This window comes from Centruroides vittatus, unplaced genomic scaffold (genome assembly GCF_030686945.1).
Source record: "Centruroides vittatus isolate TY-2023 unplaced genomic scaffold, ASM3068694v2 contig_1074, whole genome shotgun sequence".
Lineage (NCBI taxonomy): Eukaryota > Metazoa > Arthropoda > Arachnida > Scorpiones > Buthidae > Centruroides > Centruroides vittatus.
In genome coordinates, this window is record NW_027120692.1 from 350,351 (window position 1) to 376,536 (window position 26,186).

A 26,186-nucleotide genomic window follows, 5' to 3' on the forward strand; every position below is an offset into this window, starting at 1 on the left:
CCCGATTGTGACTCTTTTTACCCGGATTTGGACTTTTACCTGGCTGCGACCTAATGTACCGGACTCGACTTCATTCATGGATGTGACTTTTTGTGGCGGTTTGGCGTCTTCTCTTTGTACTTGGAATGATACGTGTCCTTTGTTATTGCTAACGAGGGACGTGTTCTAAAGTGACTGTAGCAACTTAGCACCGTCTTCGGTCGTTCGAAATCTCTCAACTGAGGATGTTCGATTGGTAAAGTTCTGACCGGAAAATATTGGATTTTTGCCAACGATGTACGTGTCAACACTGGAGACGTATCATCTCACCGTTGGAACAAAATTAACTAAGAAACAAAAGAAAAACATTGCAGTTAGCATATGTCTAAGCCACGATTATAATTATATTGAAAAATTAAATGTGTATATAAACTTTTACTTAATAAAACTTTTTAACTTTATATTAATTGTTACGTGCATGAGTTTAAATATTATATCTGCACATTTTTATTTTTGGGCTAATTTATAATTAAAGTTCTAACAATTAAAGAGGAAGCCAAAGCAGAAGAAAACGTACACGATTCATAACAAAAGAAAAATATAAAAATAAAAGAAGTAAAAGTAATTTTAAAAACTTTCGAATTTGTATCGACACAAAGGCACGAAATGTAAAGCGATAAAACAGAAATTATTAAACTGAAGTGAAGTCAGTTGTCTCCGCGAGTACTTTGTTAAATTTAACTTATACCAGTATATCATTGTAAAAAGTACGTTAAACTTAGATTATCAGGTTTATATTATGGTCAGATTCCTACTTCAATCACCTTATATACACAAGTACAATACAATACATTAGCATTTAAAAATTTGCATTGAAATTTTCAAATAATGAATTACACAGGTCTGCAAGTAAAAAACTGCATAGGATTTTTATACATTTTCTTATAGATTTCAACTCGGTAATAACGAAAAAAATTACCCAAAAAATTCCATCTCGTCAAATTTTTTTGTTACACTCAAGTGTTTGTTTGTATTGATATTTAGCGTAAAATTCCTAACTTTAGAATTTTCGCAGGAGAATAAAAATTTTTGTAAAAATAAAAATTCTATTCCAGCGAAAATTCTAAAATTAAAAAGTTTTGAAATAATTTGCCACCAGAGGGATGAGGATAATCTACATTAAACAGCGCAACTTTTCACGTAGATGTAAGGATCCAGAACTCCCGAGTGGAAGTCGAGGATGAACTCAAAGGCGTCGTAAGGTCGTCAATCCAATTTTTTACGAAAATTTTATATTTTTAATTAGATTATTTCTGTTTTAAAGGAATTGTTTCCTGGGCGATCATGTAGCCTAAAAAGGAAAGTCGGATCGTCCGAATTTTTATTCTAGAACATTTTAAAGAAATAAATGGTGATTGACCAAATTTTGGAAGCGACTACGTCTTTTTATTTTTGTAAAATTTCTAGTTAACTTAAAATTTAGTATTTTTTTTTTTTTTTAATTTAAAAAGTGGCCTTAAAACGATGAATTCTCATATTAATTCTATCAATTATAGCTGGACTTGGCAATAAATAAAAATAAATGTTAATGGTTGAAGAGAGTAGTGATAGGCCTTAGAAGGAAGGTCGCATGGTGGTGTAGGAACAGGTTAATTAAAAGTTGATAGTGAGTAATATTACTAGTGAGGTTGAGCATGTTTCGACATGTTATCTGAGATACTAGGAATAAATATAAATAACCTGCTGTTGGATTAGATCGTGTTTCAACAAGCGGTTAATGTTACTTATGGTTGCAAAATGGCGGCTCGTTTCTGATTCCAGCAAACAGAAGAAAGGAAACAGTGGGGACGCACGTTCTAACCTAACCTAATTTTTTAGAATAGGTTAGGTTAGAACGTTCGTCCCCACTTTCCTTTCTTCTGTTTGCTGGAATCAGAGACGAGCCGCCATTTTGCAACCATAGGTAACATTAATCGAAATTTGTAATAAGATACATAATGAAGTTATAATAAAATATTAATCTTAAGTAATTCAAAGTACGATAAAATAAAAAAATAATCGCGCAATATGTATTTATACTTTAGAAAACACAAGGGAAGCGGCGCTTCCGCAGCTTGTATGGACGGCACGCCACTGCAGCAAAGACAACATTCTATATATATAAAGGGAGAGGCAAAAGTCCTTTACACACTTTCATTCCGAAAGTACTAAAACTATATTAATTTTGGGTAGAAGTTTACCTAGGTATTCCCAATAGCGGCATTTCCGGTCGCCATCTTGTACTACGTCCACAAACAAGATGGCGACCGGCGCAGCTATTTACTACACCGGCATTTAAAGAAATAATCTTTCACTCACCATTGACGTATTTTTAATTCCTTTTCTCCGATTTATTCGGTAAAAAACATGATTCGGATGGCTCTATCGGAACTTTGTCCTTTTCCATCGTAGAAACTTAACACATCGTACATTCTTAACACCCATGTCGACATTCTTACGATTTTCGGATTTATTTGGCACTTAATTTCAGGACTGAAGCTACAATATCTGGCTCTTTACAAACTAAAACACGTCTCGCTCCTGGATAAAACTTACTCGTATGCCGAACAAACAGGTCGAGCCATTCTCCTAGTTTTTTCATTTTGCTCAACAATCTCGTCGATTTCGACAACTTTTCCAGGTCCATCCAATTTTCGTTCCGGTAAAATTAGACCATGAAACCATCATAATGTCGTATGAAATCCGCCCATTCAACTACTCACGCCCACAGCCAAACAGCTGATTCTCTCTATGCAAATTAGATGCCAAATAAACGAAAAAGTTTCCCCAAGAAATTTTCCAAAATTTACGTTTAAAAATTACTTCAAATGAAGAACTGTTCATCTCGCATTTGTGACATCTAAAAGAAACAGAATCACGATCCTTTTGATAATTTAATTTATGATGACCATCACACATCTGCAGGTTGCGTACCAAACTTTATGGCAAGCATACCATCTTGTCACAATTAAATTCCGAATATTCCGATATTATAAAATAAAAAAAAATTCCTTGAAACACACTTGAAAAAAATTGATGATGTTTTCCAAGCTCCGCCATTACAACAATAGCGAGGTTGAGGCCGAAGTTTTAAACGCGAAAACGTGTACGGGAAAACGTCGGACGTTCAGCGCCGTTTTCCTGTAAGCCTAGAAGTTTGACAATGGCATTTGGAATGTCGAGCACGATTCCACTGACTTTCCAAACACCATTGTCAAACTTCTAGGCTTACAGAAAAGCGGCGCTGAACGTCCGACGTACACGTTTTCGCGTTTAAAACTTCGGCCTCAACCTCGCTAATGAACGACGAATGAGAAATTATATAGGAAATTATTCCAGTACTGAAATGACGTTAGAAAACTTGTAAACTAAAGACAGCGACACGTAGACTAAATTTCAAACCACGAGTGTTTTGGAGATTCCGGAAGTGCCGCCATTGGGACTACCTACGTAAACTTCTAATTTTGCTAACTGCCATACTTTCATGCATATAATCCACAGCAATATATATTTCGCCAAAAAATTGCTAGAATAAAAATAAACATTCATATAAATTCTGCGCTGCACCTGACAATCTAGGGTCCCCGGATATACAAAATATCAATAGTTAGATTGGCAACAGTGAGGGTAGAGGGAGTATTTTAGTTGTCAAATCGCCATTTTACCCGAGACTTCACTATTTTTATTGTGCATTCTTGTATATTCGGAACTTTTAAAATTTTACCAAATAACCGGGACACAATGACAAACTGGCCGGGACGCAGGGACACCATCAAACCGAGACTGTCCCGGTCAAAGCGAGACGTCTGGTAATCCAAATTATAACGTATATGAAATGGAAAAAATAATTGAATACAGAAAAACCTAAAAGTCGTGCGTGAAAGATACAAATGTCTTTAAAATGATAATGTTATATTAAAAAATAATACAGTATATATTTGTATGTATATGTATAATTATGTTTTTTGAAAAATTAGCACTGAGGAGGGGTTGGATGAATATACCAACCCGAAATGCATGTCATTTTTTAAGGAATAAAAGAGAGTTCCTAACTTAAAGTTTGCTGTGAGACAGTCTACCAAAAACCTTTTGGATTACAGAGACGATTTATATACATAGTAATATACAGCAGTCCAGATACAGAGTATATATTTGTTTTATTCAGAAGCGCTTTAAAGCTACATGAGGCCCAGGCGAATTTGAGTAAGGGGATCCCACGTACAGGGTAGACTACAGACTTTTTTCTTCAGGAGAATTGTTTTGAAGAAATATTTTCTTATAAAAGACTAGTTTAGAGCCCCGTTTTACTCACAGGATAACGCGCCACTGGTTTTATTAATCAAATAATAGTAAATACTAAAATAAACTCTGAAAAACAGAAAACTTTAAATGAACAATAGAGATTTGTCTAGATTTTTTCAAATGGCAGCACAACAAGTTAAACTGCACTTGAAATAAGAAAAGAGAAAAATTTGCTAGAAAGAACATCACTGCTGACACAATAAAGATGAATCTTTCCTGCTTTTCACAAGCAATTCTGAGATTTTTATTTAACAATACTCAAAATTTACCTGTTTTGTGATGAATAGGTGGCTTTTTCCAGTTACACAACCACTAACGAAAATATAAACACATTTAAAAAGTCTTACTTTTGGAAAATTCTTATAGCATAAAATAAACACATTCAAGATAATTTTGAAACTTTCTTTTGTAATTTTGTGATTCTGTATGTGGTGTTTTTTTTGTTTATTTGTATTAACTGGATTTATTTCAATTATTGTTACCCATTTGTTTTCAAAACAGATAAAACAATTTTCAATTACAGTAAAATTTGAACCATTCTAGTTCAATGTATATTAATATAGAAATCTATGGCAGTAATATAAGCTTAAATTTAACTTTGAAAGCCATTATTGAGATGTTTTTGCAATTTCAAGTAGAGCAAATTTATCATAGAAAAATTTGATTTTCAGTTTTAATCTCCTACATACCATAATAATCACCACGAGTGTTTCTACTTCGTTTATTGTTCAAATTCATTTAAAACTTCAAGTAAGTTATCAAAATGTTGATATTTACAATGAATTGATTTACCATATATTCATGGAAAGAACTGCCTGAAAGAACTACTAATTTTAAATTGTTTAAATTCAAAATCTCATACTATTTTATGGCTAATTTTTAAAAATGATAGTTAAATGAAGATATCTAAATTTTACTAATGGCAATATTTCAGTCAAATATGAAAAAAGTTTAAAAAAAAAAACAAAGTTCATTTTTTACTTTATATTTTTGAACTGATGCATGCACAATATACTTGTACTATTAACAATGAACCAACTGATTTTGTTATACTATATACAAAAATTTCCAAACACACTTCAAAACATAACACGCAATTAAAATATATCTATAAGCAATTTGAAAACTCAAAATAAGGAAAAGTTTTGAATGATTAATGTATTTAACATTGAATTTGATTTTTTTTTCTTCCTCTATGAAAACACATATCATTGGTACAAAATAGTTTATATACTTGAAATAGACAACTTACACAAATTGTTAATGGCAAGATGCCAACCTCACAGTGCATCCTTATAGCCATAATTTATTTCAGATGGAACAAAAAGTTTGTATGAATAGTGCTAGCACATAATACATACACTTAATTTTTTACTGTACAAGATGGCTAATTTATGTACTGGCAGATTCTGATTAAAGAAATTTTTAAAAATATTTTACTAAAATAAATTCAGAATTAATGATAGTTTGTTCAAATCTTCAAATAGAAAACTTTCTTTAGATTTCTACGAAAATGCTATAATTTTAAATGAATAAAAAGTAATTTATGATATTTTGCAATAAATTTTTAAACATTTAAAATTTGTATATATGTAAAAATAAAAGAAAAATTGCCATTTTTATTGGTATTTCAATACTAAAATGTTTTCTTGAGCAATAATTAAATATAGCAGATCTATTAGTGTCTTAACAAAAATAGAATTTTCAAAAGAGGGAGATTATTCCTTTCATATTAAAAAATTTTCATTATAAATTTTTGAATATAATTTGGTAAAAAAAGTTAATTGTTAAATTTTCCAAAATAAATCTTAAATTTAATATTTATAGAAGAAAAAATTATTATTTTTTTTGTATATTGTGGACTTTTTGTAATTTCTTTAATCAGTATGCAATTAAGTTTTAACGTGTGACTTCTCAAAAATTATCCTGTCAAACATTCGATCTGATAATAGCATTTTTAATAATTTACATCAGTTTTTTTTCCCATAGATCAAATATATGCAGCTTTCTTGATGGAAAAAATAAACATTCAGAAAACATTTTTAATATTACTTCACAGACTTTTATAATTAAAAAACAGATAAATTATAATATAGTTTTTACACAATGATTCTAGATTTATTCTGTGAAGTTCTACAATTTAATAATTGAGAATCTAAAATGAATGTTATTTTCCAAACTCACTAAATATAATGCACATTAAGATTTTAGTTCATATCTTCCAACAAAAAAAAAAAAAAAACAAACAAAAACAACTGATTGATAATTGTGGAAATTATGCAGTTACCAGACATTTTTCCTTTTCTAATAAGACTCTAAACCTGAAGAAGCTGCCAAGACAGCCATTAAACAATCTAGGCAGACTAAAATCAGATTATTATACAGTATGTAAAGATGAGAATTTGCTGCACTGTACAGTAGTGAATATGTCCACTTGTGAGTAGGATTGTACTTTAGAAAGCTGCATCCTACAGAAGTCATTTTTTTGTTGTTTTCAGTAAGGACACTGATCACTTGGCTGTTAAGTCTCGTCAATCACACGACACTGCTTCTGTGGCCACCTTAGGAGTACAATCACCTCTTTTCAAACTCCCAGCATTTAAGAAAGCACTGCAAACATTGACTGTACAAGATTTGAGAGATGTAAGCAGTTTAAATAGTTGTAGTTCAATGCTAGTGTAAAATGCAATCTCACAACCATTAGAGAAATGGAGAACACTGAAGAAAAACACAAGTTTGAAGAAGATAGAAACAACCCCATTTGCAAAACTAAATAAGGACCATGGGAAGAAGGAAGCTAAATTTGCTGGTCAATCTTAGGTGAGGTGACAGGCAGAATTCATGTGAGCTGCTGGCTCAAATCCATCTTTGACAGTGATAAGAAATCAGTGTCTCCAATCTGTAAGGAAAAAAAAATACACTTAGACATTTTGTAATTTAACTTAATTTTACTAAAAAGGTTTGAAACAGACATATTTTAATGATAATCAATTAATTAAAACTTCTAAACTTAACTATTTATACAAATTCTACACTTAAAGTATTTATTTTCTTAACTACTGTCAACTATCTTAAATTTACAATCTGCTTTAAAATAAAATAAAAAAAAAACATTATTATTTTGAGTGTTATATTTCTTCCTGTTACTTTTTAAAAGAAAATTATATAATAATAATAATCATTAAACCTTGTATAGACAAAGTATCTTTTTATAATGAAATCAAAAAATACATATACATTAACACAATATCTGTTATTAAGTTTTTTTAGGATAAGATATTGTAAGAAATTCCTATAGCAAAACAATATATATAAAAAAATTTGCCAAAACATAGCACTATGTTTACAAATTGAAATGCAAATCATTAGTAGAAAAAAATTTGAAAACTTTTGAATGAATTATTGACTTGTTAAACAGCACATGGCAATATCATGTGTATTCAGTCACTCACTAATATATACATTGTGTTCAAAAAGTTCTGGGATTAATTCTACTAAGAACACAATTTTTCAGATAAAAATGAAATTTTATTGTCTATCATTCAACATACATCCCTTCTCTCCCAATTCACATTTCAGAACGTTTGTACAATCACTAGAAGGCATGTACTGTACATTGTCCTCTATTGGAATCAAGTTCAAGACAGCCATTACATTCTTTTGATTGCTTTATACATCTTCAAAATAATCTCTCAGTATTGGTTTCTTTGAGAAGCAGAAAAAAGTCAGCTAAGGCAAAATCTAGCGAGTAAGAATTGATCACTGTGAAATAGCAAAACAATAAGTGAGGAACGTGCTGAAGTATTTTAAATTTATCTTTGTATACTAGTACATTTATCAATTAACAGTTAATTGATAAATGTACTAGTATACAAAAATAAATTTAAGTTATGATAAAGGACACAAAGGCATAATAATTGTGCTGAAGTATTGTTGATCATTCTCTAGATTTGTACATTTCTGGTCTAACCCTGCAAATTCTCTCCAAAGGATAATCAAATACTTCTGTGTAGAAAGGTCCATTCACAGTCTGGCTAGGAGACATGAATTTGCAACAGATAACTCCCCTTGAATCTAAAAATGCAATGAGCATTGTTTTCATTTTCAATTTTGTGGTCTTTGCTTTCATTGGTCTGCCACTTCTGGGTTGTGCCATTTAGCAGTTTGATAGTTGCAGATGGGTTTATCAAATATTACCACATTTAAAACAAAATTTGTGGCTTTTTGTTACATCCTGAAAATCATAACAATAAAAAAAAAACACAAATTTCAAACCATCACTTACACAGGATGAGTCCCATTCAACGAAATTTGAATAGAAGGTTAGGGATTAAGGTTAAAGATTGATACTAATTAGTTCTACCAGTGACAAGAAGATAGTGCCACATATTCATCTGAAACTTTTTGAATGCACTATGTACCAATATAAGAACAAAAAGCATAATATTAAATTCAAAAAGATTAAAAAATATATGCACAAGTTAATATTTTGTGTGAATGCTTTTTAATTATATCATACTATAAACATGCATAGATAATCTGACTTACTTAAATATAAGCAAATGATTATTGTACTACTTAAAAACATAATACTTGATTTTAAAAAATTTATATGTCATTTCTATTATATTATATATATTAACATAAATGTTAAAACATCAAACTTCTCAAAAAGGTTCTCAGCATCGTCTTTAGATCCATTTATGTTGATAATTACAAATTACATGATATTAATTTTCAGATACTATTTACAAAATATAATTTTTTTTAAATCAATCTAATGTAATATATATAGGGTGAAAAAAAATCCGACAAATTTCTGGGGATGGTTTGAAATAACCTTTTTTTATATCAATTGAACATAGAACAAAAACCTAATTAACAAAGTTAAGTATTTTAAATTATCAAAAATTTATAGTTATGTTCAAAATTATGGCCAACAACAACAATACAAGATCTACAATAACAAAACATAGATTCCCTTGTTTATTCAAAAATATTAGAAATATCCCTGACTTTAGTTGCAGCCTTGACAATATGAGTGATAAGTTCCTCTTCATTCTGAACTGGTGTGAAGTAGACTGTCTTTCATGTAACCCCATAAAAAAAAAAGTCCAACAACATCAATCAGGTGATCAAGGATCAGCCACCAGATCCACCTCTACCAATCCACTGATCAACAAAAGTGGCAGTAATATGTTCACATATTTCTCTTGAAAAATGAGCAGAAACTCCATGTCAAAACCACATCAGTCTTTTGTCATTTAAAGGAATTTCCTTCAGCAAATCTGTCAACACTACTGCTAAGAATATGTGATAAATGTGGGAATTTAGATGAGAGAGTACCAAGTATAGTCCAATGAGGTTATTGTCTATAATGCTGTCCAAATGTTGACAGCAAAGCATTCTTGATAACAGTCTATAATCTTGGTATGCAAGTTTTCTGCCTAAATTTGACTGTTTATCAAGTTATAACGCCTCTTTCTGGTTAGCAGCACTCATTTGTAAATAAAATATGGCCGAGAATCTGAAAAATCAGCAGTACTTTGATCCAAAACATTGAGAAAATTAAACCAAAAGAGGGTAATCATTTGGTCCGAAAAGCTTGCACCTTCTGAGGATGAAACAGTTTGAGCAGTTGCTCATGCAAAACATTCTATGATAGTTGTAAATCAATCTCAAGCCAATGGGCAATGTTTTGGATACTTGTACAGGAAGTTGTGTGACTTCCTTATTGAACTGTGCCATGTGAACTGAATGAACTGCCCTGATTTCCAATGCCAATTGTTAAAATTTTCTGTTCCATGCAACTGTTGGTCAATTGAATTAAACATAGCATAATAAGGATACACTTTGTTGGGAGAATTTATTGTGAACATTTTGTTCACAATAAATTCTCCAAGCTTCCCTGCCATTTCTATTAGAGGCATCAAAAGCTAGGTGTATCACGATGTTTGGCATTTATGTAATTTTGTTGCATTGTCTACAAGTTTACATACCATTACAACACACCTACTTAATAAACTGAATGTTCATGGAAAACATCTGAAGTTCATTCTCTTAAATCAGCAGTTTCCAACTTTTTTTCATTGGCGCACCCCTGTGGCATTCACAACGAGCAAGGCATGCACAAATCTCCCACACTGCCTGTTTGTAGAGTGTGTTGCCATTTTGAATTTTATTTTGACTCGGTTCTCAATCCCCTGAGTACCTGCAAGTCTGGTTTTTCTTATGCATGCATGATTTGGGCACTTAATACTCTGTGCCAAATTGAAACTTCTGACATGTACTCCTTCATACTTCTAAGCTGGTAACACAGTAGGCAGTACGATTTTATAAACAAGATATAGTCTTGTCAATAAAAAATTAATAAAAATACAGTGGAACCTCGGTATACGTTTGCTTTTCGAAATACTTCCTGTTTGGATGAAACAAATTTTGCTCGGTATACGACTTAATTCAATTATATGCGCCATCTATGAACAAGTAGCACTATTGGTGTACTAGACCAGACTAGACGTTTGCAGTCCCACGGTTTATAACTTTGTTAAATTTCTTCTGATTTAATTTGTAAGTAAAACTTTATTATTTTTATTAATCATAAATTACAAAAAGGCAAACGAAAAGCAACAGAAAACTAAAAAATTGACTAGAATCACAATGGAACTGAAAAAAGAGATTGTTGAGAAATATGAAGGTGGCATGTGTGTTCGAGATTTAACTGTTGCATACCGTATTCCGAGAACGACGATATCGACAATCGTGAAAAATAGAGACATTATTAAATCTGCTAACGCTGCGAAAGGGATTTAATCAATTTCTAAACAGATTATTAGTATTGAGGAGAGTTTGATTTGATTTGATTTTGATTTAATGATTTAAATAATATAATACAATATACTGTAATAACTTTAAAAATGTATAATAAAATTTATTTTTTTATTAATGTGCTCAAACAGTGTATAAATTATTTTACAACCCCATTATGAAAATGGATTAATCATTTTTACATTACTTCTTACGGGAAAGGTTGGTTTGGTATATGTCCTATTCGGTATAAGTCCAAACATAAGGAACGGATTAAGGTCGTATACTGAGGTTCCACTGTACTGAATAAATAATGAAAAAAATTACTGCTTGTAGAGAAAATCTGGAGAAACCAGCTGTGTCTTTTTCAATAAACAAACAACTTACTAGAAAATAAAGCAACTAATATAAACAATACCTTAATATTTCCAGCAATAAATTATTTAATAAGATAATAACATTCTCAACTATTTTTAATAGCCTTCCTTAGTTAATCGAACTCAAACAAAAAGAATGCGAAAACAGAATGCAAACAATACAAAAACTTTTAAAAATTCAAATTAATTATAACGTAAAATGCAGCTGCATAGTAGAAATGAAAAATTGCGCATGTGATTCATATAGGAATAATAATAAACATAACTAAATTAGTGTCGCAATAATAAAATGATTTCCATGCAGTAGATTAAACCATCTGCATCCCTATGGTTAATACACCCCATTTTAATGTGGGCCTTGTAGATTTCCAGTTTTTCAAGATGTTTCAACACTTGTTTGTTGTTCGTGGCCCTAATGATGGATGCTTTGTTTCAATGAACGCCGATATCCTGATGCTTAGCGAAAGCCACGAGCACAGTACTATCCATGTTCTTAGTGATGGAGTATTTATGTTCTTTAAGCCTCTGCTTTAATTGTCGCATAGTTGCACCAACATATACAAGATTCAAGTTAAAGCAACGATCCTTTAAAGGTATAGAATACACTGGTCCTAGAATTCTGGTTTTCTTTTTTCTTATCATTTCTTAATATTCTATATATTGTAGGATTACGCTGATACAACATTCTTATGTTATTATTGTTGGCCACTTTCTTAATCATCATGTGCAGGAAAGGAAAATAACTAAGAACTACTTTTGTTCTTTGATTCTGAAACTTAGTAATAAGTGCATCTACTTCTCTTAAGAAAAAAGAAAACCCGAATTCTAGGACAAAGGTGTATTCTATACCTTTAAAGGATCGTCGCTTTAACTCAAATCTTGTATAAGTTGGTACAACTATGTGACAATTAAAGCAGAGGCTTAAAGAACAAATACTCCATCACTAAGAACATGGATAGTACTGTGCTCGCAGCTTTCGCTAAGCATCAGGATGTCAGCATTCACTGGGACAAAGCATCCATCATTAGGACCACGAACAACAAACAAGTGCTGAAACATCTTGAAAAACTGGAAATCTACAAGGCCCACATTAACATGGGGTGCATTAACCATAGGGATGCAGATGGTTTATCCACTGCATGGAAATCATTTTACAATAGCACATAATTAATATTTTGTAATAGGCATATATTTTATTATTGTGATACTAATTTAGTTATGTTTATTATTATATCTATATGAATTGCACACGCAATTTTTCATTTCTACTATGCAGCTGCATTTTACATTGGAATTAATTTGAATTTTTAAAAGTTTTTGTATTGCTTGCATTCTGTTTTAGCATTCTTTTTGTTTGAGTTCGATTAACTGAGGAAGGCTATTAAAAATAGTTGAGAATGTTATTATCTTATTAAATAATTTATTGCTGGAAATATTAAGGTGTTTTTATATTATGTCTTTTTCCTTGCTAACAATAAAAAATACTTTTTATAAACAAAAAAAAAAAAAAAAAAAAAAAAAACTTTTTTCAAACACATGGAGATATTGTTGAGAGATGATTATAATAACGGTAACACACCCCACCATCAAAAGTCCGTAACATAATCACTAATCAAGTATAATGGTATCCCTGCTATCATTGACCAACTGAACAACATTTATTGATCTGTTGCATTGTACAATCAGCAGCATAAGTTTTTATTTCTATTTTTGCATTTTGAAATGTATAATAAAGTTTGTGATTGTTGCAAGGAACATTTTTTACCTAATAATTTTTTAACACTTAATTTGTGATACATAATACATAATATGTTATTTTTTCTGCCAAAATAACTAACTTTTTTCTGTACCCCTAAACAACCTATGGCATACCCCCAGGTTGTGAATTGCTGTCTTAGATGTTATCAGTTATCACTTAGATCACAAAGGATAATCAGCAGTGGTACATGGAAAAACTTATAATCTATTTGATTAATAAAAAAAAACAGTTGTTTAAAACCATCCCACAGAAATTTATCAAATATTTTCATACCCTATGTATGGAATGTTCACTTTAACATTTATCCATATGTAAACCACTCAATAGTTCCAAGGGAATACAAAAGTTTTTCTATCACTCCTAAGCGCAAGGATATCATTTTATGACTGTTTAAAAGACATTACTTTAGGAAGTTCTTGTAAGTTATTAATTAATAGTAGTTTGAGTGATTCTTGCAGCTTGTCAGATATGGCAAAATTTATAATAAATCTTGAAATTGTCGATTTTGAGTTACTGAATTAATTATTTTATGGCATATTGTGAATTTATATACCTTATTTATCTAAGAAACTATTATTATTGATATAAAAACACGTGCACACACATTAATATATTAGAAAGTAATATAAACATATTTGAAAAAGACAATAATCAAAAAGTTATTATTATTATATTTTTTATCATCATCATTTATTGATTCTATTTTTCAATCATACAATGGGGGAAGAAGAAAAATAACCAGTAATAATCAAAAATTAATATACTGTAAAATGGAATTAATTCTTGTTTTTTTTTTGCTTATTCTATACAAAGTGCAAGAGTATTATTAATTATTAGTTCATATTTAAATAATAAATAAAAATTGCTCACCCAATTTATGCCTATTAAAAAAATTCCTAAACTTCTTGACTTCTTCTAACACAACGAGCAACTTTCCTTTTGAATTCTGTATAATTTTCACGCCATTCTTTCTATAAAAATAAAAATTAAAAATAATTTATTACTGTAATTTCTCAAAACTAATTTTTTGTAAAGAAATTAAATAAAGAAAAAAATTTAAAAAGATCAATTACAGTAGACTTCACTTGTTTTAATCAGACATCATTATAAACTATTTAAATACAGTAGAGACTCATAGATCGGCACCCCGATAATCAGAATCGCCGGTAATCGGCACGATTTTCAGTCGGACTGTGTCATGCTGAATCGAACGTTTTTGATACTAAATTTACTTCTAAAGTATAATTTTCATGTTTTTATATTCTTCAATATATTTATTTTGTTTGTGCAAAATGCAGAAATAATTTTTAACGATACGATAGCCTCGATTATTATTATAAAAATTTTCATTAGGCTTAAAATCGACGAAAATTCAACACAAAGCGACACGCAACGGAGAAAAATTTGAACATCAGACAGGTTAATATATTTTTTCGTACATAAACCGTAATCGGAACAAATCCCTAATCTGAACAACCCCAGTCCCCAATTGATTCCGATTTTCGGTTCACTACTGTATTATTAAAATTTGCAGGTGTTTCAAAACAAGTTAAAATATACATAAAATTTTTATTATATTAAGAGTTCAACCATATAAATTTCCTCAGGTACAGAACTACTTTTTAAGTTTCTTTATTTTTATAGATGAATGAAATAACTTTTAATTTAAGACTGCTTTCATATGAAAACTTTAAAACAAAAACAAATTCAAACAATACACAAAATAATAATCCAATAGTATATAGATTTTTAGAATATATTCAAATTGACATTATTCTTTCGAATTATTTTAAAATATCAGAATTCTTCAAATATAACTTAAGAATTTCAAATAGTGTGTTAAATATAAGTTAAATTTTAACTTTAAAGAGTTCATCTCAAAATCTCAGTTTAGAATAATATACAATTGATTCTGTTTAATTGGGCCAAAATCTCAAAGAACAGAAACCAAATTAATAAATTAGTACATAATTTAAATGCTTAATTGGGACATAGAAGAAAAGGAATTTAGCAATTTTTGATATATTTTAGGAATCTTCTGAAAATATGTCAATACTATGTACACTAATGTCGTTTAGGACAACAGTTGGAGGAAACAAACCAATTTTGTCTTTCGCTTGGGTGGTTCAGTTTTTCCAGAGGGGGTCATAGCAGTGGGACATATCACACTGGGATCTTGTCTGAGGCAAACCTGAATGCAAGCTACAGACCTTGCTCCGGATTGGACTACACAATCCTCCTTAAAAGAGATGGGACAAAGATCCTCCTGACAATTTTTTGAGTTCTCTCAACCAAGTTGGAAGATAGCTAGAGTTTTCTTGAAAGGTGTTGTGTACAGGAGGGTCTAATGATGTGTTCACTTGTTTATAATCGATCAGCGCAAATCGCAACCGTCAATCTCGTAACAGTCAAATCGTAACGGTCAACTCTTTGATAACAGGTGCGTGTCTGGGAATTGTAACGGATAAGTTACGGCGGCGCTGATCGATTATAAACAAGTGAACACATCATTAGACCCTCCTGTACATCATTATGTCCAGACTCACTCAGACAGCAGCCATCCGATCATTGGGACAAGCATCTGGAGCTGCCGAATTCTACGAATGCTCCGGCCGAAGTGGCCCATCTCCGAGTAAAGGAAACTGCTCAAAGAAAGACTGTAAGGTGACTTTTTGACAAACCCAGACATATTCTAACTAAAAAGGGAAAAAGGAAAGATCGTTAGATTAGGAATGGATTAAACAATCAATCCTTGTGTAGCTCACTACTAATATTTGGCAACACTAGCGTGATGCAAATCAGTTAGCGAATGTTTTAAGTCTGGCAAATTTATAGTACAAATATTTTCTGATTTTGATTTAATAAAGCATTAAAATAGGTACCTAATTATAATTTTTTACCTATGTATTTCATATTTTATTTTAGAATTTATTATTGGTTCATTTAATTGGGGGCAACCACTTAATTGGGCCAAAATGGATTAGTCCCAACGTGTCCCAATTAAGTGTAATCGATTGTACTAATATCTGAAATAATAAAAAATATTATATATTTCAAACAATACTTTATAATAAATGTAATAACAATAAAGCACTATAGATTTAACAAGATGCTTATTGTCTAAAGCAGTGGTTTCCAAACTTTTTAATCGTTCATCCCTTTATCAATAAAGAAAAATATCTGAAACTAGACAGTAGATATCATTCAGAAGTTTTAGAGCTTTATATTTAAAGTTAACATATATTTATTTAAATGTTAGAGAAGTTTATTCAATCATCCTACTTATTATTAAGATTATGGACTCACTTTATTCTTAAAAACAATATCAACCAATGGTAAATTTTCTTTAGCACCTACATACATTTTTTCACATCCCACTTTTACTATTTTACTTATGTAATACATGCACATGTCTAAATTTAACTGAAATAATTTAAATTGTTTCAAAAATATTTTGTATAACTCATATTTCAGAATCAGATTTTGTTGTATTTTCAATGCTATTGAGCAGACACTGAAGCAATATGATAAAACAAAATATAAAATAGAAAAGAAACAAATTCCTCTACAATTTACAAATAACCTATTTTTGTGGCATTTAATATTTTGTATTATCTAATATCATTAATAATATAAGATAATATAAAACATTTGACAGCCATTACAAACAATTGGTTCCATGGTGATATGCTAAAAATTAATTTTTATAATAAAATATAGAAAAAAATTGTTAAAAAAACACTCGGTATAAACAAAATATTAAGCATTGCCATTATTAATGTAAGATTTCAAATTTTATGATGATAATTTTGCCATTCCTAAGATAATAAAAGCAATAAATTGAATAAACTAATAAAATAATATTTTGGAATAAATGCTGTATTTTATTTAAAATTTAGCATTGTAAACTGTTAAACATAAAAATATATTTTTCAGAGAGAATAAGTTTATTTTATAATCAACAATTTTTATATATATACTTACTGCTGCATCAACATTGGCTGGGGATTCATCATTGGGATCTGCAAGCATGGATATGACTGAAATCAAAATAGTTTCAACTGTATGGACAGGTAACCAACGTTCAGATGCTTTCTCATAGCCAAACTTATCATCTCCAGGTTCATGTAATATAGATATGCACACATCACCTGTTTTATCAACTGTGAATTGAAAAAAAAAAAAATGAATAAGTACATCATTAAGCTATTTTATTTTGAAAATTTTGCACTAAATTTGTGTAAAACTAAAAGCAATCATGTTAAACAAAGTTATCTTACTACATAAAATTAATAAATTAAACACATTTTTAATTGTAATTACAGCATTATATCAATCTATATTTATACTAATAAAATTAAAAGTATAGTGGAATCCTGTTTATCTGGCTCAAATGGGACTGAGCCCAATTCAGATAACCCAGAAAATTTGTTAATGTCAAAAATAACACAGTTTAGATATACATTATATTTTATTTATTGCACATTATATATCAGACATGGGCAAATGTGGCTCAGAGAGCCGCATGCGGCTCTTTTTGAGTTATATGCAGCTCTTGCTGAGAGTGTTAATTGCTGCTTTTTATTATTATTTTTACAATTTTATTTCCACAATTTTGTGAAAATATGTAATTATATATATGTAATATTTAGTAATTTATTTCCAAGTTGGTGCAATAAATTAAATTGACATTTCAAATCTATTTTTTTTAAACAAGTTCTCGACTCGGATGGGGACACCCTATCCTTCCCTGCCTTACCATACTATCCGCCACGACAGTACAGAACTGTGGCTCCCATGTATTTTGCAAAACCTACATTTCGGCTCCCACTGAACTCTTGCTTGCCCACCTCTGTTATATATAGTTTTATAACAATATTAACAATATAAAGCAAAAGACATATCTACATACAGTATCAGTTTGTTGTTTTCTATCAGCTGGTACAATACATGTATAGTTGCATAAGTTTCCTGACCATTTGTGGGGTAGAACCTCTCTTTATGACCTTTTTCACGGTTAACCAGTAATTAGGCTTAGAACTCCGTAGGGAAACCAAAGGATCAATCTGAACCAAAGTAACTGATATACTGTACTATATTTATTTTTGCCTCTAGATCCTTGGTTATAAAGTTGCAGGTGTTCAAAATTAGCATCGAGTCAAGAGAAAACAAATTCTTAAAACTGCAACATAATACTCAGGCAAGAATGTACTACTTACAAGTTAGTTCTTTGATTTTTTTTTTGCATATATAAGTTTTCCATATGCCTGTTTTTCTTATTGTGGATAAAACATAGATCCAGATTAACAGAGTTCCACTGTAATAAAAACTGACTATTTTATACAAAAACAAAATGCAGATTGTAATTGTCAATTGGATAATATTGAATACATTCATGTAAAAATTAAGAGCTAGAATCAAATTCAAACATTAGTTCAATTCAAATTTCATATATATCAAAGTGAAAATTTGTTTGATTTTTCTACATTTTTGCAAGGTTTCAGAGTTCCAAAATTGATCAATAATCTTTTTTAATATCAGTAAAAACCATACAGAATAAAATAAAACTTAAAAATTATGAGTATAATTACATAAATATGTGATAGATGCTAGTAAACTAATGTTCCATTACTTCAGAGTAAACTCTCAACTATGATGATAGAAAATTATATTAAAAAATTTTTGCATTAAAGAAATTTTATTTTGATACATCTAAAAAGATCCTAAATATAAAATAATCAGATGAAAGCATTTAAATAAATAAAATAATAAAATTAACTCACTTTATTCTTTATAGATTAATTTACTTAGAGCCTTTTACATAAGATACAGTTTATAGATTAAATATCAATTATTATAATTTAGATCAGGCAATCATTTAGACAAGTGCAATTTGTCTAAAGGAAGCTGCTTGGTTCTCCAAGTATAAAATAAAGTTGCAATAAAGTCAGATTTAAATCATGCTCATCACATTTTTCAATTTCTGTGAGACTGTATTATATATAAAGTTGCAATTTCCAACAGGCTAATGAATTCCCAACTGACTTAGTGAGTGTTACAATGTAATCTCTACCTAGTCCAATTTTCGAATAAAAATGTTATTGTTTAGTTAAACATTATTTATTATTGCTATTACTAATTTTAATTATTTAAAATGAAATTACTATGTATTTGTTAGGTAACATGAGGCAATTATCAAGTCAATTGTTCATCATACACATCAAATTCTTCAAAGTTAAGCAGTAACCTTTTTTCAACACTTATACATGTATCTATTTATATCATACCTTGCCACAGTTATCTTATTACCCTTTCAGTAGACACACTTTTCAGACTTTCATGAGAGGGCACATTATGGCTATTACCCTGCTTATGCAATATTACTTAATATATTCCAATATTTAATTTTCATTTTTTTAAATGTGAATAAAATAAAAGAGGGAATTAATCTTAGAACTTTTTATTAAACATTCAGTTATAAATAAATTAAAAATTAAAAATAGGTCAACTCCACTTCTACCTGTTGCCCACTTTCGCATATGGCATATTTAATAATTATATGACTGTTTCTTGCATACATTCTTGACAGATTGATTTTGTTCTATTATTCTTGTGCCTGCCTCAAATACAACAAATGCTAGGTTTTACTATTTCTTCAGATGGCACATTGTTGCCCTTATATCTCTCCAAACATATGGGAATTTTCTTAGGAGTGTTTGAAACACATCATAGATCTCTTTTTAAAAATGTTCTTTTATGAAACTTAGGGTAAGTTCTTTTTTTTTTTTTTATAAAATCTTCATCTTCTACCTTTGTTTTCAGGATTATTGAATTTAAATATAATATTAAAATTTATTCCAGCAGTATGATGTTGAAAACAAAAAGGTAGTGTCCATTGCTTTGTGATTTATAGGATAAACACATTTGATCTTGTGTCAATACCTCTTTTAGTAACATTATAGTCCAAATTTATCAGTCTTGTTAGTTTCTTGATCAACTTCAGAAGTGTCATGCATAGTGGAAAGAAGGATTACAGCTTTGTTCTTTTTAGGTACTATTGAAACAATACCAAAATCATACTGAAAACTAAATAGACATGAATTGATTTATCTAGTTTCATTTGCAAGGAATTCTGGATGTATTTCTTTTTGTTCTTCTCTATTATTTGCAGAAAGATAAGCCCTTTTTCAATTATTCTGCTACCAAAGGGTAGCTACAACAGTAATTGTCTGTAGTAACATTTCTCTTTGTTTTTTCTATCAGCATGGCTAACCTCGTCACAATATCATTGGCCTTGTTTGATCTCTGGTAGGATCCTTGCACCTATTTCCCCAAATAAATTTCAAAATTAAGAGTATAAAAATTCTTGGTGTCACAGAGTATTTTTATGCTTTGTTTTGCAGGCTTATTAGAAATGTACTGTACAAAACTGCAGCATCTTCTTAAAGAATAAAGTATTTTGTCACTTGTATAACCAGTTTCAGTGTGAGTGAGTTTGTCACAACTGTTGATAAACTCTTGATGAAATTCTTGAATTGTCACAAACTTATCAGTTGTTCTTCATTCGTTCCTAGTATCCAAGTTGTCAAATCTAAGGATATGCAGCAAAAACTGAAAATGTTGGAAAATACTGGAAAGTCCCCATAAAATAATCATTCCTGTATCACCTGAAGACCAGACTTCCTTTTTTTATACCAATCAAATACAATGTTCTGAAAAGGATTTTTATTTCTGTTTTGATTGTATCTTTGCAATCTCCATCTCTTGCATACTTGACTTCAGCATATTGTTTTTTGAATACAGTAGAGAGTCGTTAATCTGAATCAATTGGGGACTGGGGTTGTTCGGATTAGTGATTTGTTCGGATAACTGATTATGTACAAAAAATATATTAACCTGTCCAATGTTCAAATTTTTCTCCGTTGCGTGTCGCTTCGTGTTGAATTTTTGTTGATTTTAAGCCTAACGAAAATTTTTATAATAATAATCGAGGCTATTGTATCGTTAAAAATTATTTCTGTATTTTGTACAAACAAAATAAATATATTGAAGAATATAAAAACATGAAAATTATACTTTAGAAGTAAATCTAGTATCAAAAATGTTCGATTCAGTACGACACAGTCCGACTGAAAATCGTTCAGATAACCGGCAATTTGGATTAACGACTCTCTACTGTATATCTGTTAGAATTAGTCACGATTTCACCAATCATATGATCAGTAATAAACAAGTGTAATGCATCTATTTATTTGAATTCTTGACAGTAACTTTTGGACCCAGAAATATTTTAATAAACTTTTTTTTCCCTTGATTTACCAGAATAAGTATCATAAAAATACTCCAATCATTTCTAATTTGTTAGATTTTAGTAAAACATGTTAATATCATAATGCTTCAGTTTCAACACTCAGGCTTATCATTATCATTTTTTTTATTATTATTATTATTTAAAACTTAAAAACTTTATTAAAAGAATTCACTTTCACTTTCAAATGATAGATCTGAATATCCAGGTAAACTTTCAGAAGTGGAAAAAGCATTAATAAGAATGTGTACAACTTTCTAAGGAAACTACTTTATTATTATTATTATTATAACTTTATTAAGAATAATTCTAAGATTAGTCTAGCTATTACCTAATCAACTAAATATCTTTCAATATACTTAACTACTAAATAATAAAACACAATCATTTAGAAATAATTTCATTATATAAAAACTGTCTTACTGTTTGGATGCCATATTTCAGTAATAAATTTCATTTTTGGAGGCCTTAATGGATATTCTTTTGGAAAATATAGATGAGCCTTGAAAAATCCTCCTTCACTATTTAATAGAAGAAAACATTTAAATTGTATATTATTATTATTATACAAAATTATAACTAAATTTCTGTTTAGAAAATTACTGGAAAGATAATAAAATATGAATTAATTCAATAAAAATATGTAACTAGCAGATTCAATCTGATTTTGTAATATTGTATACCTTTATATCATATTTAGCTTTATTGGTTTATCCATTTGTACCTGTTATTGCTAACAATGTGTTAATTGTCTGGAATTCTACATTAGTCTAAAAGAGCTTTAAAAATTAATCTTTCTGTACAAACCGAAGAGAATTATAAAACAGAAAACATGAAGATAGTTACCAATAAAAGAAAAGAATTTCCATTTGTAATTTGATTGTTAATAGAAAATTACTTTAAAAAAAAAATTAATAAAATTTCTTTAGAACACACCTGATTATTTATAAAACTTTTTTATATTCTTTAAATAATGAAAACTTAGAACAAAATATAAAAATTAATAATGGTTGATGACCTTTGAATATATCTTTAAATTTGTATCTAAATTCTTTCTGGTAAATTGTTTATTTAAATTTACAACAAAATATTTAGTATTTTATCTGTTCTTTCTTTATGTTACTGTATTTCCTTGATTCTAGCAACTAAATATTTTGGGATGTCTTACCCTTACCTTCTGTAAAATATAGTTAACTAGCAGGTAGGCCCAGCGTTGCTCGGGCAAAAGTAACGATAGCGATAATTAAGATTATTAAGTTAGAGTCACAAAAGAAAAAGAGTAATTTCATCAACAAACTAAGTATTTCTAAAGAAAGGTCGAATTTGAAAATCGAATGTTCTAATATTGTTCGATTTTCACGACGTGTTCTGATTATATTGTTCGATTTTCATCGAATGTTCTAAAGAAGAAAAGTCGAGAAAAACCGAACTAATCTGTTTAAATTTGAAAATCGAATATGTTCTAACATATTACTCTTTTTCTTTTTTCCAGAGCCCGTGAATCTTGCATGTCGCTTTCTCTTGTTCTCAATTGTTACTTGACACTTCCATTGTTACTTAACACTTTGGTACTTAAATTTGGTACCCTAACTGTGTACCAAATTTCAACTTTCAACTCCTAACCATTTTAGTGAAAATGAAGATTATTATGTTACAGTCAACCTTACCCGTTTTCGCAGAATGCAAGAATTGGGTCCTCCCTGTTTCCAGACTAATTACAGAATTTTTAGATGGGTCTAAAAATATGTTCAATTTTCTGCAAAAACGAAAAAAATTGCATCTGCGTCTTGCATGTTGCTTTCTCTTAACAATTCCATTGTTATGTAACACTTCCATTCTTACTTGACACTTCCATTGTTGATGGAAGTGTTAAGCCTTAATCCTATCCCTCTCCCCCATGAGGTGGTATTTCAAAAAATCCCTTCTTAGTGTGCGTTCTCGTGACGTACCTTAACTGTGTACCAAATTTCAACTTTCAACTCCTAACCGTTTCGGCTCTGCACTGATTATTATTATTATTATCAACTCGTCTCAATTATATATATAGATTCAACACAAATTAAACAAGGAAAACAATTATACCAAAATTATTCCCCTCCCCCCCAAAAAAATAGGCAGAGGTGACTAAATTTAGGATAAAAGATATAAAAATCATCCATTTCCTGTAACATTTTATTGATGAAAATGGAAATGAAATTCATTGAAAAAGATTTCAACATTACCAAAGAAATGTACTTAGCAAAATGGAAGCAAACAATATAAACAAAGAATAGAGCCAAATTTTCACAACTAGAAACATTCTATGTCTAATAAACAAGATAATGTCTTCATCTTGGATTTGATTAAATCATCATCAATATAACCACATCTTTTCCAAGGTATTTGTCTCAATGACTAATTTTCATGAGCATAGTTGATTATAAATTAATGAAAACATTCTAACTGAAAATTTTCATGTCTAGAAAATAGTTGAGTGTAAATAAGAACTTTTTTTAAATAGCAAATTTGAGATGTTTCTTTAAGTCATTATCTATTGGCTGTGTTAGTGGTGTTGTATTTTTTGAAATAAATTTGACAGTGGTAATCTCCAAATTCATTTAAATATTCTTCAATATTCATAGACCCATATTTAATATGCTTCACAGCAAGTTTGCCAACATGCTTTGCAGCAAGCAACGCCCATAATCATGGGGCGTTGCTTGCTACAAAGCATGTTGGCAAACTTTTTTGTAAGCTTATTTTGACTTTTAAAATTATGGAAAATATTGAGTTTTGAATAATGGTGTTTGAATTGTTAATATTAAGTGAGATTAAATTAAATCCTGGTCCTGTTGATCGTACTCCGCCGCATTCACAGATTCAATCACTGGTATCTACTGTATAGCAACATTGTTCTCCGAGCGAACCTTCCTTGAAGTTGATGAGACTGGAGGATTTTTTCTCTTCAAAAATAGACTCAAGTAAGTCCATTTCTAGAGAGATTATTTCATATTTGGATGGTCGATTTGATAAGCCTTTTTCGGCTTATCAAATCGGCCACTCTAAATGAGATTGTTACGAGGATTGACTGGTTGGTTAATTTATATAATGAACACGACCAATGATTAACCCAGTTGGAGGTTAAATTAGAAGAAATTTCCAAACTTAATGATGACATGCAGCGGAAAAATACTTTGATCTTGCATTCTATAGACAAGATGTCGAATGAAATGAGAAAGAAAAATATTTTGATTAAAGGTTTAACTGATGACCGTTCCGATTTGAGTAGGAAAGTGCAAAACCTGTTTTCTAAACTGATAGGTGAATCAAAATCAATTCAAATGGTTAAGATAGTGAAATTTAACTAATCAGATACTGTATTGGTGGAATTACAGACATTTGCAGACAAGAAATTTATTTTTGGTAACATTAGAAAGATAAAGGCAAATGATGCATTGAAGAATATACAAATATTTAACAAATATAAAATATAATTATGACTGTACAAAGTTGAAGACTTTGTCTTGTCTTTAATCCGTCGTTCGCACCATCAGCAATCCTTTTAAATTTCACAAACTCCTGGAGGCGACCTTTCCTTAGAGGCTTCAATCTCCGTAAAAGAATGTAAAACAGGTAAAAAGCATCCTCTAGTGCTATCGCCACAGTTAAATTATTACATTTTAAAGTAAAAAATTAAATACATAACATGGCCGGCGTTTATTTACATTTAACAAATATAAAATATAATTACGACTGTACAAAGTTGAAGACTTTGTCTTGTCTTTAATCCGCCGTTTGTACAGTCGTAATTATATTTTATATTTGTTAAATGTAAATAAACGCCGGCCATGTTATGTATTTAATTTTTTACTTTAAAATGTAATAATTTAATTGTGGCGATAGCACTAGAGGACGCTTTTTACCTGTTTTACATTCTTTTACGGAGATTGAAGCCTCTAAGGAAAGGCCGCCTCCAGGAGTTTGTGAAATTTAAAAGGATTGTTGATGGTGCAAATGGCGGATTAAAGACAAGACAAAGTCTTCAACTTTGTACAGTCGTAATTATATTTTATATTTGTTAAATGTAAATAAACGCCAGCCATGTTATGTATTTAATTTTTTACTTTAAAATACAAATATTTGATGATTTATGTTGGCATTCAAGACAAATGGAAAAAACTTCTGCTTTTTTTATATGATTATAAGCTGGAAGGCAGGAGAGTTCAACTGATGGCTGATGTTTTGCAGGTTGGCGACGAGAGAGATACTTACGACCTAGATAGAGGAGAATTATTAAAATTTGATTTTTTAGTGGAAAATCAAATAGCAAATTCTCAAATCTTCATTCTCCAATCTAAGGAAGTGTACAGTTGGATTGAAAGTTTCAACATGGAATTCTCAGAGTACCCTCCTAACTAATCTGAATGATAGTGGAACTGTGAGACTAATTTTTCCACGAAAAGCCTCATTATGCAACTTAGACTTAATAAATTTCGGATTAAGTTAAAGGGCTACCAGATAAATATATCAAGAAAAAAGTTTTGTAGTTATTGTGGTAGTAAAGAGGAAGAAAATCTCTTAATACACTTGTTTCGATCTTGTCAAGTGATATATCAACTAAAATGTTTCGTACTAC

General features: G+C 29.9%; 1 protein-coding gene across 1 annotated transcript in view; it reads right to left on the reverse strand.

Moving 5' to 3' along the window:
- Window positions 1-5,528: 5,528 nt before the first annotated feature.
- Window positions 5,529-26,186, reverse strand: part of LOC136973303 (ubiquitin-conjugating enzyme E2 G1) — a 51,596-nt gene continuing 30,938 nt past the window's right edge. The window contains exons 3-6 of the mRNA XM_067268034.1: window positions 21,995-22,092; window positions 17,248-17,426; window positions 14,134-14,234; window positions 5,529-7,219 (exon numbers count right to left, since the gene is read on the reverse strand). Coding sequence (XP_067124135.1) covers window positions 14,160-14,234; window positions 17,248-17,426; window positions 21,995-22,092 — 352 coding nt within the window. The 3' untranslated portion in view covers window positions 5,529-7,219; window positions 14,134-14,159. The remainder of the gene's footprint in view (window positions 7,220-14,133; window positions 14,235-17,247; window positions 17,427-21,994; window positions 22,093-26,186) is intronic.